The sequence below is a fragment of the Anopheles arabiensis genome, chromosome 3, assembly GCF_016920715.1.
Source record: "Anopheles arabiensis isolate DONGOLA chromosome 3, AaraD3, whole genome shotgun sequence".
Classification (NCBI taxonomy): Eukaryota; Metazoa; Arthropoda; class Insecta; order Diptera; family Culicidae; genus Anopheles; species Anopheles arabiensis.
Window position 1 is genome coordinate 17,445,680 of NC_053518.1, and position 13,568 is coordinate 17,459,247.

At 43.0% G+C, this 13,568-nt stretch overlaps 2 protein-coding genes across 4 annotated transcripts in view; both read right to left on the bottom strand.

Annotated features, from left to right (window-relative positions):
* The window catches only part of LOC120901988 (lachesin), a 125,291-nt gene that overhangs the window by 92,115 nt on the left and 19,608 nt on the right, over positions 1-13,568 (bottom strand). The window lies entirely within an intron of this gene.
* LOC120901987 lies at positions 661-6,007 on the bottom strand. Its single transcript, XM_040310400.1, has 2 exons — positions 4,402-6,007; positions 661-1,421 (listed from the first exon to the last, which is right to left on the bottom strand). The coding sequence occupies exons 1-2, from the start codon at positions 5,965-5,967 to the stop codon at positions 1,401-1,403; spliced, it is 1,587 nt and encodes a 528-aa protein (XP_040166334.1). The 5' UTR covers positions 5,968-6,007; the 3' UTR covers positions 661-1,400.

The window sequence follows — 13,568 nt, forward strand, 5'->3', positions numbered from 1 at the left end:
TTCCTCGTACCTCGCCATACATCAAGGCAGACGTAAATCTTATACCAACGCCAGCAAAACCGTGGTGACCGAGTGTTGATAGTAAAATAATAATAATAATATATTAACAGCATATGCTAAGTAAATCTTAAAAGCTGGACACGGAAATGAAAGCATTAAATTGAAAAAATCATAAAAATTAAAGTGTCTATGCCACATTTATTCTGATTTAACAGACTGACTCAGGATTTTCCAAAGTTTTTTGTTTGTTTTCTTAAAACTTTTGGATGCTTCCTGAAGTTTTTTGGTGCCTTCTTACAATGTAATGGTCGTTACTCATATTTTTTTATCAATTGTATTGATGATCAATAGAACGATTCTAATAAATCGTGAAATCGATCCAAAACTTTATGGAAAATGGTGAATGAATTGAGAGACGGAGACGAACAATCACAGCAAACAGCCAATAAATCACGGAAAACCCTCTAATACAAGCTAGTAATATAATCTATTCAGTAAATAAAATATGTCTTGCTTATGTAAGGGATATTCTGCAAGTCAAACATAATGTAAAATGAAAAAATACTATGGCTACTCACATTTGATGCATCAAATCATCTGTTCAATAGCTCAATCAAAAGAAACCGATGTGTTCTCGACCGTGGTTCAACTAAGACTCTAACATTTATTTCATCAGATCGATACACGTTCTCACTAACACTAACTAACTCTAATCGTTATGGACTAAAATTATGGCTACTTGTATGCTATTACCTTTCTGCATACCTCTAGGCGCTAACATTTCCCGACCACCAAAATTGAAAATTTTACAATTCACGTCAACATAATTCAATCCCTTAAGTACTTCACTTCTATGATCAAAAACTGTGCTATTTATAAGCCACATTCGATTTCATGCAACATGCTTCACAATTCATAATACTTCATATAATACAATAGATAATATTTTATTAAAAAAACCTTAACTCGACAAAAACTAACCAAATGTTTAACTCGACAAAAAAAACTGTCACACGAGATTGTCGCCTCAGTTCATGTGTTTCCTTTCATCGTATAAAGTTCATTGTCTTCCAATGGTAGTACGCAAACTCTACTAACTGGCCTCTTTAGTTCTTTTGCTTGTGGTGTACGCAACGTGACTACTCTTACGGTGCCGTCTGGTCCTGGGTGTACATCGATTATTCTCGCTAATGGCCATTTTAGCGGTGGCACATTATCTTCTCGTACGATTACCATCATTCCAGGACAGATCAGTCGTACTGGGCCTCTCCATTTGGGTCTAGTCTGCAGCTGTTGAAGATATTCCACATGCCAACGCTTCCAAAAATGCTGTAGTCGATGTTGAACGTGTCTCCAATGGTTCAAGCGGTTCTCGGGGATGTTTTTTACGTCTACTTCCGCTAAATGTTGCATATTTGAACCTGTGAGAAAATGACCTGGCGTTAGTACTTCATAATCATTTGGACTGTCCGACAATGGTGAAATCGGACGGGAATTCAAACAAGACTCAATCTCGGCCAATAGTGTCACCATGTCTTCGTGTGACACCGATGATGTGCCCAACACACGCAGTAAATGACGCTTCATTGATTTCACTGCTGCTTCCCATAAGCCTCCAAAGTGTGGCGCGCGAGGCGGGATAAACTTCCATCTGATCTGCTGTTCAGCTGTCCAGGTCCAAATACTTTGCTGATGATCAGTAGAGTTGAAGAGCTCATACAACTTGTTCAACTCATTCGCTGCTCCCTTGAAGTTGGTACCATTGTCAGAATGAATTTCCGTTACAGTTCCTCTTCTAGCGATAAATCTCCGTAATGCTGCCAGAAACGCTGGTGTGCTTAGGTCGGACACCAATTCCAGGTGCACTGCGCGTGTAACAAAACACACAAACACTGCAATAAACGCCTTCACTGGAGCTGCTCGCCGATGGCTCTCCTTCAAGAAAACTGGACCACAATAGTCGACACCAGATACTGCAAACGGCTTTGCTTGGGAAACTCTACATTTCGGCAAATCTCCCATCGGTTGTTCAGTAGATTTCGGGTTGCACCTAAAACATCTAATGCACCGATTATAAATCGTCTTGACCACTGACCTTGCACCGATGATCCAAAATTCCTGACGCAATGTAGATAGCATCATTTGTGGGCCTGCATGATGATACTTTATGTGGCAATAGTATGCCAGCAATTTCGCCAACATATGTCCTTTCGGAATGATTATCGGGTACTTCATCGAATGGCTTGTTTCCGCATGCCGTAGTCTGCCATTCACGCGCATCAGACCTTCCTCATCAATCCATGGATCACATACTCGTACTGCTGAGGAACGGGCCACTCCCCTTCCAGCCTTCAACTCCTTCATCTCTTGGGCAAATCCATCCATTTGTGCCATTCTACACAGCATCTTTTCTGACCTTTGTATTTCCTCGCTAGTGAGACGTTCAATCACAAGCCCTCTCTTCTTCGTTTTGGAGCCTCCCCTTACGTTGTCTAAAAACCGTACGCAGTATCCAACAACTCGACGAAGTTTACTGTATGTAGAATATTTAGAAAAGAGTTCATCCCAACCACTCTGAACTTCGGTTGACACCAATGCAGCTGTTGTCTTCTCTTCTCCTGTCGCCTCTGCTGGTTTAGTAAATGCTGATCTTGGCCACTCATCTTCATTTTTTACTAACCACGATGGCCCCGACCACCATAGCTGGCACTCCACTAAGGCTGCTGGCTGACATCCTCTCGATACCAAGTCTGCGGGATTTTCAATGCCTGGGACATGCCTCCACTGGCATCCGTTAGTAAGAGATTGGATTTTGGCCGTCCTATTTGCCACAAACGTTTTCCAACCTTGATGAGGTGAGGTGATCCAATACCATGTGGTCATCGAATCCGTCCACAGATAGCATGGTGCTTCCGGCAATCTTGCTTTTCTAATAAAATTGTATAAGTTGCTCGCCAACAATGCTGCACAAAGTTCCAGTCTTGCAATTGTAAGTCGTTTCGCGAGAGGTGCCACCTTGGACTTAGATACAAGCAGATTAGCCACACATATTTCTTCTGTCTTGCACCTCAAATATGCACATGCCCCATATCCTTTCTCCGATGCATCACAGAAAATGTGGTATTGTAAATCGTCGCTCATCGTAGGATTGGTAAATCGTGGAACACTTACGTTATTCAACTCTCCCAAGTGGCTGCAAAACGTTGCCCATTGCTTTTGCAATACTTCTGGTAACTCCTTGTCCCATGGCCACATTGATCCGTCTGCCTCCTTCAACGTCCACAACCGTTGCATAAAAAGTTTTGCCACCATCTTTATTGGGTCCACAAAACCTAATGGATCGTATATCTTGGCAATACTTCCCATCACTTGACTTTTTGTCGGTGGCTTCGATACATCTACACAGGGAACTCGTACCCTCAATCGATCTGTCTTTGGGTCCCAAGTTAAGCCTAACGTGCTTATGGGTTTCGTATCGAGACTCCTCTCCTTCTGTTCAGGTTGAGCCAACTCTTCATTGGGTAATCCGTCTAAAGCTGATGCACGATTGGATGCCCACTTTCTCAACTTGAATCCTGCTCGATCCATCATTTCTATCACTTGATCACGAATGTGTATCGCTTCTGCCTCTGTTTCTGCTCCGGACAGCAAATCGTCGACATAAAAGTCATCATACCATGTCTTTGCCATTGGAAATTCATTCTCATGGTCTTCAAATATCTTCCTTAATGTGCGTATTGCCAAGTATGGAGCGCATGTAGTTCCATAGGTAACCGTGTTTAGTTGATAAACGGCAATTGGATGACTGCTATCTTCCCTCCATAAGATTCGCTGAAGATTTCTGTCACTCTCCGACACTAGGACTTGTCTATACATCTTCTCAATGTCTGCAACCATTGCGACTGCTTTCATTCTGAAACGCAGTAATATTGGCTCTATGTCCTCTTGCAACCTAGGTCCTGCTAACAGGAGATCATTTAAGCTGTAACCTGTCCTGCATTTACAAGATGCATCAAACACCACTCGGCATTTAGTTGTAGTGCTATCTGCTTTCCACACAGCATGATGTGGAAGATAAAAACATGGTGTATTTTCCTTTAACTCGTCTTCGTCATACATGCAAACCTTGCTCATATGTCCTAACTCCAAATACTCAGACATGAACCTTTTATATGCTTCGCTCAAATTCGCATCATTCCTCATACGACGTTCCAACGCAGTAAACCGTTTCTTAGCTACTGGTCGTGAATCTCCCATCTTATGCATAAAATCACTGACCTTTGGCAGCTGAACGATGTATCTTCCCTCTTCTGTTCGTTTGGTAGATTCTTGGTACCATCTCTCGCATTCCTGGTCATCGCTGGAAAGAATTCGATCTTCAGGTATAGCTTCCAAACTCACCAGTTTCTCCAACAAGCTGCTCAAGTCTTCTTCTTCATTGATGCAGGAACATGCCATCTGGTTGCTCATACTGGTATCATGCTGATTCTCTTCTTTACCGCTGACTATCCAACCAAAGCTCGTCTCCAGTAACTTAGGCAAATGTGGGGCAATACGTAACTGCCCTTGTTGTAACAGCTCAGCAAACAGCTCTCCTCCAATCAGCATATCAATCTTATCACTACGGAAAAATGCTGGATCTGCTAACGTTACTCCTACCGGCATATTCCACCTTTCCGTGTTTTTCGTGCGAAAAGGAAAATCCGATGTCACCTTTGGTAGTACCAAACAATCAAGCGTTGCGGCAAACTCAGCTACACGTGACTTGACGATTGCTGTCACAACGGATACAGCCCTTACTTCTACTGCTGCGATTCCCGATAATGGTCTTGCAAGTCGTCGTTTTCTCAGTCTCAACTGCTGCACTAATTGCTCACTGATAAAATTTGACTGGGAACCTTGATCTAATAATGCTCTAGCAATCATCTCCTCGCCATGTTCATTGCACACTAAAACTCGTGCTGTCGACAACCAGACCATCTGCTCCTTGGCAGCTTTTACATGCGTTGTAGCGTTTATAGTTTCTTCTCGACTTGGTGGGGTTGGAAAGGCAATACGATTACATAATAACATATGATGACGTCCCTTGCACTTCTCACATCTTGTTGATGAACGGCAGAAAATAGATCGATGATTTTTGGTCAAGCAATTGAAACATAGTGCATTCTTTTTGACTACTTCCTGGCGTTCTATTCCTGAGAGCCGCTCAAATGATGGACACCTTGCTACTGGATGATCACCCTGGCATACAATGCAACATTTTGTAACGGCTTTGTGTGCTTGGCTCGCACATACTAAAGTTGCGTTCGGTTTCGTTCCCTTCTTTCTCTGCCCGTTGTTCTCTGCACGACTTGAAATGGGTTCATTAGCTGCTTTTGTAGATATTCTGTTTGTCCCATCGGTAACGGTGTTGTTCAAAATCTTTATCCTCTTTTCACAGAATTCCATCAGGTCATCAAAATTGTCTTCCGTGTCAGCTGCAAAGATTTCGTATGCCATTAACGTATCCTGATGAATTTTGCATCTTACCAGACTTGTTAAAGGTGTAGCCCATTTTGATACTGGCTCCTTTAGTCGTTCCATTCCCCGCACCAACCGTCGAGATTCATTCACGATTCGAGTCAACTCTTCGGGTGTTGCTGCTGCCATTGGTTGAAGATCCATGAGCGCCTTAAAATACTCGCGCTTCAGCTTCTTTTCATCATCGAAACGCTTCAAAAGCGCCTTCCATGTACTCGAATAGTTCTCCCCCACAAGTTGAACATGTTCAAATTGTCGAGCTACATCTCCTCTCAGCGACGCCAGTAAATATTGCAGCTTCATAACTTCAGACAACTCCACTACCTCGTGCACCATCGATTCGAAACGATCCTTAAAACTCATCCATTGCGTAATATCACCACTAAACGTAGGAAGCTCTATTTTCGGTAAACGCACTTGTGAACTCGAAAATATTGTGTTCGTCATAGTACTGTTCGCGATCGGTCGTACACTTTCATCTCGTCCTTGTTTTTTCTAACAGAAAACCTTTCACTTTGTGATACTTTCTTTGAAACTCCTTCCTCTCACTTCTTAACTGTACCTCATCACACTCATCATACTCCAATAACAACTTTTCCCGCACACTTTCAAAAGTCTTTTTTGCCTCTTCCAAGGACAAAAGCTGACTACTTAATTCACCACGTTGTGCATCCACATAATTATCCATAAATTCTTCAAATTGCTCTAGACCTGCCAATCGATCTTGGTAAATTCTTATCCACGGCACCATTTTTTCTGCTTCTTTCGATGCTTTCGGCATTTTAAAGTTCAATGACACTCCTCAAATTGCGATGGCGAACACTGACGCCAACTTGGTCACGATGGCCGAAACACAATAACCGCAAACTGATTGTCCTAGCAACGATCTTTCCGACGCTAAACTTGTTCTAATTTTCACACGATTTTACCACTCCTAGCATTCGGACCCGCGAATTGGCCGAAATACACTTCTCATCCCAACTCAGGAGCAGGTCCAACACAAATGTGTGTAGTTTTCTAGCAATCAACAAAAAAACAATTTTACGTCACCTATAGTTACGCGCACCTCTGTAAATCGGACCCACGCTATGGCCGAACTAACGCACACGCACAAATCGCTAGCACGATTGCTAAAGCTAAGAAAAAAACGGTACACGCACAAAATTACGCTTACGCACTGTTATCGTTCGCTTACTTCTGCACTCTAAGCCGCCGACTCCCGGAAAAGTGTAACAATAGTCACCAAACTCTATGCCCCTTCATGTGCACTCACGTAAAAAAAAAAAACACGCACATAAAGGCATGCACCGGCAAATCGTACGCCTACACTCTTCCACTCACAAACAATCTCGTGGATTCAGCACAAGCAAAAAAAAACGATACAATCGCAGCGATCTTGTGATGAGAATCTAAGTGTCCCGAATTCTATTGCGATTTTTACAACTCGCTTACTCCCTTTTATTCGAAGGACCAAATGTTCAATAGCTCAATCAAAAGAAACCGATGTGTTCTCGACCGTGGTTCAACTAAGACTCTAACATTTATTTCATCAGATCGATACACGTTCTCACTAACACTAACTAACTCTAATCGTTATGGACTAAAATTATGGCTACTTGTATGCTATTACCTTTCTGCATACCTCTAGGCGCTAACATCATCATTTTTCATTGTGCTACATACTACAGTTCATAACAACTGCATCTCCTTTATTGCCCAAGATCACATTCAAGTGTGCAGGAGCCGCATAAATCTTTCGTCCGTTTTCACCAACCTCGCTTACAGCAATGGCATCAAGCGGGGGAAAAATCAATCCGCACTAAAAGCATCGCAACTGCAAAACTGGAAACACTCAAAGGCAAAGAAAGCTGAAGCTGGAGAAAAAGAAACCGAAATCCAATAAATAGACGATTCGATTCCGAACGTCAGCGTGATAAGAAGCGAACAAGAAATATGTCGGCTAATCTTTGGTCAGTTGACCTACCCGATCGTGCCCCACTCCCGTATTGCTTCATCCCCGTGGCAAAGGTAAATAAAGCTTCTGGCTGCTCATCCCACAGCGAACCATCTTCAAAGCAGCTTATGCCAGCCAATACCACCTCGAATCCTCTATCCGTCTCCTCCGTTACTCGGGTGAACAAAAACTAGCAAAAGAAGAAAAAAACACACAAGCAGAAGCAGCACCACAGTATTGCTTTGTTCGTGTCCCTGACCGATCGCTCCTGGGGAGCTTCATCACGATCAAAGCCCCGACCGAATCGAACATATAAACGCAACCTCCGGCAGGGCTTTGCTCAAACTTTGCCCGCTAACTTCGGGGCAGAGAAAGTAGCATCAAACCGACCGTAACAACCGGTCGGAATGAAGTTCGACTTCGACCGAGAAGAAAAGCAATAAAGCACGGCACGGGAGTAGCTTCCTTTTCAAGCTGCCGTGCCAACCCATCGAACGAATCATTCGCTCGATTCGCTTTCGTCTTTCGCATTGCAGCTATGGCGAGAAGCGCCCGTCCTTGTTGGATCCCAACCCCTGTTGGCCGACGTCGCCAATTCATCAGGACGCAACTTTAGCGTCACTGAAAGCGAAAAGCGTGAAACAGTGACGGACAGATAATGGGAGCGAATGAAACAAAACCCAGTATCAGCATCACCATAAAGACAAAGTCTCAACGTCTCTACTCGAGACGTTTTTTTTCTCTCGCCACTCCCGCATTCTGCACTATCTTATATCTAAAACAGGAATAGAAAAAAGTATGTGTATTTGTGTGAGTGTGACCCTTACATTCCAAGGACCTCCCAAAGACACCAGGGGAAAAGGTGAAAGCTCGAGAAATTCTCCCAAATAAAGCGTGAGTGCATCAAAATCCTAGCCCAGCAGGGTCAGTAGAACTTTATCCCACCACTCAACCTTGAACCCACCGCTCATCCAGGGACTCGGACGATTTTTCGTTATTTTTTCTCCTCTTCGCTTTGTTCCGTTTTTGCACGCAGCTCTTTCATACAAAAATAAGCTTCAAGAACAACGGCAGCAGCTTGATAGAACTTCCACCAGTATACTGCTGTTCTTTCCTTTTTCGGTTCAGTATTCGTTATTGGTTTTTGGGGGAGAACTCGAGTCTTGAAAATCCTTTAAAAACAACCCCCGTGGAAATTGAGTGCGGCCAAGTAGCTTGCCGCGCTAAAAGTGAATGAAGCTAAAACACGAAAGCTCATTTTTAGTTTGGCTCTGTTGTTTTTTTTCTTTTTTTTTTTTATTCACCCAAAACACTTCACCCATCACCAATTCAGAAGAGCTTCCAACTCCACTTTTTTATCAGCACTTCACAGAGCTCATGCCGAGCGGGGGTGCAAGAAAGGGAGAATGTTAAAAAGAATCAACCGAACGAAAATGCAGCTCACGATGTTTACGAGAAAAGCGTGGAAAGCACCAATAACTGAGAGTGATTCTCCTCCCACCTTCTTCTCCGTTCAACTTCACCACACCCCCTACAGACCTCCCACAGAGAAGGATCAATTTTTATCGAGCTTGATAAATAGAAATCGGTGCTCCAAATACATGATAAATGACCCGCCAAACAGCCAATACCCTGCTTTTTTGGAACACCCCGATGCACTTTTGCAATGCATTACCTGGGGTTTTGGGTTTTGTGATGAAGGCAATACTTGCACTCCTTCGCCGTGCTGTGCACGTCGGCCGAATCAAGACGAATTGGAAACCGCAATAGTGTTTTGCGGAGAGAGAGTTGCAGCCCTTTGACCTACATTAAGGTTTCGATGGAAATTCATCACACTCAACCATGCAGCAACTCAGCGCAACGTACCTGTGGGGGCATCACAGCGAAGGGCTACAAACTTTACCGAACCGGGCGAAACTTGCGAAATATGCAATACACTACTGTGTTGGCATTGAGCAATTGGGGAAGGTTGCTACTTGTACGAACAATCGATAAGTTGGTTTGCATACGAAGAGCGGCCGAACGCTCGACCGAACCTTCTCTCCATTGCTTAAATGCTTCTGCAGTACTGGCACTTTTCAAATGTGTATCAATAGGGGATTCATAAATAAAATATTGACCCGAGCTTTCGAGTGCCCGAAAAGATTGACATTTCTCGGCAGGCAGGGAGAAAGATCGCATACACTCAACCCGATTGCAATTTGCAAATTCAAATTAGACCATCGAGAAACAATTTATCATTTGCTGGTTGCAAAAATGCAAATACCGAAAATTGATTCCCCATTCGGGCCACCGCCAAAACTGTGAATAAATTCTATCACTTTTTCTCCGATCGGATTGGAAACATATGGAAAGAAAATAGAAGAGAAAGGCAGCATTCCAGTGGGAGAGGAAATAGAAGGAGGACCGAAATCCCTGCCAGTACAGCCAAAGTGCTGAAGGGAAATAGTTTTCTATTCGCTGAAGCTGTCACCGATTTATCCGATTTTACGCTTTGGCTGCTGCAACAACGAAACAACGAAAATCACTCCGATGGGCAGCTGATAAATTATCAAGCAGCTTTTATCGCTCGTTTCACCATTCCCGTTCGCCTACCCGACCGTGCCCTGTTGTAGGACAGTTTGTAATTTTTCCTCCATTCCATCATTTGTTTGTTATTTTTCGCTTTGATTTCTTTTCATTCTTTCTCCACTCGTGTGAAACAAATCCTCTGCAGGCTGGTGCGATACAACTGCGAATCACTCGCAGACATGCTCGTGTGTCGTTCGGGTGAGCCAAGACAAATTATTCTCCAAGCGATTGGTATTCATCAAGTTCATCATGCCCTACTACCATACCACGCTCTGGTATCCGTCCGGATCGCCGCTGCACTTTGCACAAACGGAGCCAGACGGCATGCAACCATTCGAAGAGCTTATTTGTTCGTTGGCCTCAAAAAGCGGGGTCAATATGTGGCTGTTTCTCGGGCTTTGGTTTACTGTTTGCGTCTTGTTTATTTTTATCCGCTCCAAACGCTCATACCCTTGGCTGATGATACAAGCGAACGTAAATGAATGCTGATCATGGTTTGCATTCGGTTATCAACTCTCCAGGGTGCGATGAATGCTTGGGTAATGCAATCAAGCTGCCCCTCGGGACGGTTTCTTCTGGCGAGACTGTTTCTCCTGGGCAAATAGCTTAGCAGATTGAAAATTTAAAGAAAAAAATTACTTGTTTGAAAGGTAAAACTAATTATTACAGTGTTCAGTACTAAATTTTGAAAAATAATGCTGTAAACTAATTTGGCAATTATGTATTCATTTCAATTGTTACATAACAACATATGTAAACAACCAAGAAAGAGTTTGCGATTGCAGTCACTCGATTAATTAATTCAACTGGCTAGAATTAATGTGCAGTACATTTAGAATACATTTGAAATAGAATCTTCTGTGCAGTTCAGGACAAGAACATAAGTTTCACATATCCTTATTCGACGAAACTTATATTCTTGCCCTGAACTGCATGGAAGTTTCTATTCTAGATGTATTCTTAATGTATGTTCTTAATGTACTATTAATGTAAAGCATGTTCTGTAGTTTTGTACTGTATTACTCATCCAATGTATCCAAAAAAGTCTACAAAGCCTAACTAAGCCTTCTAATTACTAAGTAACAATTGATTGAACATGCTACCACCAACGCTCGCTAGGTTTTCAAACGGGCACGAAGATCAACATGTTTCTACCATTACACCGAGAAGAAACAAGTTCGGTGAATTTAACAACATAATGAAATTTAATTGGAATAAAAAAAAACTGAAGTTTTTTAACTGTAACTGTAGTTACCGGACGCAACTAAAAAGGTAATACGGCGTTGAATACTGCCTATAAAATATTCACCCCAATTCTTCAGAATCCACTTGTAACTGACGTCGAAAAGATATTCGAAAACTAGCAAAGAGGATACCGAAACGGGAGATCAATCGCTGACCAGATCTTCACCATGCGGCAGATATTGGAGAAGAAAGCAGAATACCAAAATAACAATAACAAATAACAATAATAATAATAATAATAATAATAATAATAATAATAATAATAATAATAATAATAATAATAATACACAACCACCACCACTTTAAATAGCGTTTTCTGAACCTTTCACAACTTCTACAAACGAATCATTCATTCAAAATCGTTGAAACGATGCACGCCACTCAACTAATGGAACGGAAATCCATGCGTATGACCATTAATGTATGATGAACGTACTACATGACCTAGTTAAAATATCAAACACAATATGTTATATTCAGCTTTCAAAAAATGACTACACTTATAGTTCTTTTTACTTTAATTACTCAGCCTACATGCAATGCTACACGTTAGTAAAATGTATTTCTGATAACAACAGGGTTTCATATCGCTTTCCAACGGTTCCAACTCCGCACGCGTCATCCAGCCGTACGACTAGATCTCCATCGCATGCAGCCGATCAACAGTTGCATCAGTTGCCCACTGATCCCCGGTTCATTAAGTAAAGTGATATCGAAATGGCGTTTTAATATCAACACTAAACAAAATGTTTCTTCCGGCTGTTGCTATCGGCTTACTGTTTAGCAAAAACGTCGACAAAAAAAGTAAATGAATAATACCCAGCAAAGTGCACTGAGGACGACAAAGTTCCCTCTGACCCACTTTCACTACCGGGCATGAAATAAACGGTCCTATTTAAGTGTTATCGACGCGGGTGAAATTCTCTCTTCACGGAATCATTCTGTAGCGCCGCCAATGCTTGAAGCCATGATGGAAATCGAGCCATAAAAAGTCGCTTACGGCAACACGATGAAGGTGAAGAAAGGTGTTGAGGACTGAAATGGATGCTGCCTTTTATCGCACCGTGTCTGTATGGGATGGTGTTTTACGCGAAAGGCCCGCAAAGCACATCATTTCCGAACTTTCTTTTCTCAATAAGCGGCCCGATGAATATATGTTTGTTTGTGTTTATGAGTGTGTGTGGACTCCAGGGTGTGCCGAAAACAAAAACACCTTCCCTGAATATGGTTCGATTTTTCACCCAGTTTCGCTCAAGTGCTCAAAGGTAGTAAAAAGTGATGTCTCGGGGCGTAAAATACGAAGGAATGGAAAGGAGCAAATCAAAAGGCTGTAACGCTTTCCAGAAGAAGGAAGTTAATATTTGAGTCTGTTTGTTTTTTGGTAAAACAAAAACCGTTTTCCCATTCATTGCGATTTACCGTACTCTTTGTAGTCGAGTACAATTTTCGGTACCATCGCGTAACTTTTGGCGCGATTCGCTTCTACCAGCTCAACCGTACGCGTCTTTAACCTCGGGCGCGAGCGTCTCGTTGAACAGATGCGTGCAAGGTGCGAATCTGTCCCCTTCCCTTACCTTTTTCAGTATTTTTTTTTGTGTTGTTTGCCACAGAAACGACCCCACAAAGATCGCACCTCCCGGGTCGTGGCCGGTAGCGGCGCGACGAGAGGCGCGAGTGCGAAGCTGCAGGTGCAGTCGGGAGAAGTTTTCACGAGAAGGCATGAGATAGAGGTAAATTATGAATGATTCACTTCATTACATATTAATGGTATTTTATGAGCGCGCTGCTGCATACCGGGAAATGAAGTAATTTCAAAGAATTGTTCCATCCAGCCGTGCCGCTGTTCTTCTGCGCCGAAACGGCACCGGTTGGGGATGGAGGATTCATTCCCCCACCCCCTCCCCCTTCATCTTATCAACCACTCCCAGAATATATGAATGTCCTCCCTGAAAGCACGGGGAACCATTTCGGCCCCGCACAAAAAGCGTGTTCGACCGAATGCTTCGGAATGCTTCGCTACGCCCTGTTCCTCGGGAATGCGATATTTGCACCGGTCTATGAGGTGGGTATGTTTCCGACACTCTCGGTACTTGTGCCGAGCGCGTGCCATGCGTACCAATCGGGGTGTGTGTGTGTCTGTTGTGCCGAGGCGAGGCGCACAAACGTGCCACAAATTAACACCGCTCTCTGCACGCTTACGGATCAACGCCGTGATTTTCAACGCCTTGCGCACACGGTTTGCGCGTCATAGTAATGGCGTCATTACCCTGCCTCTTCC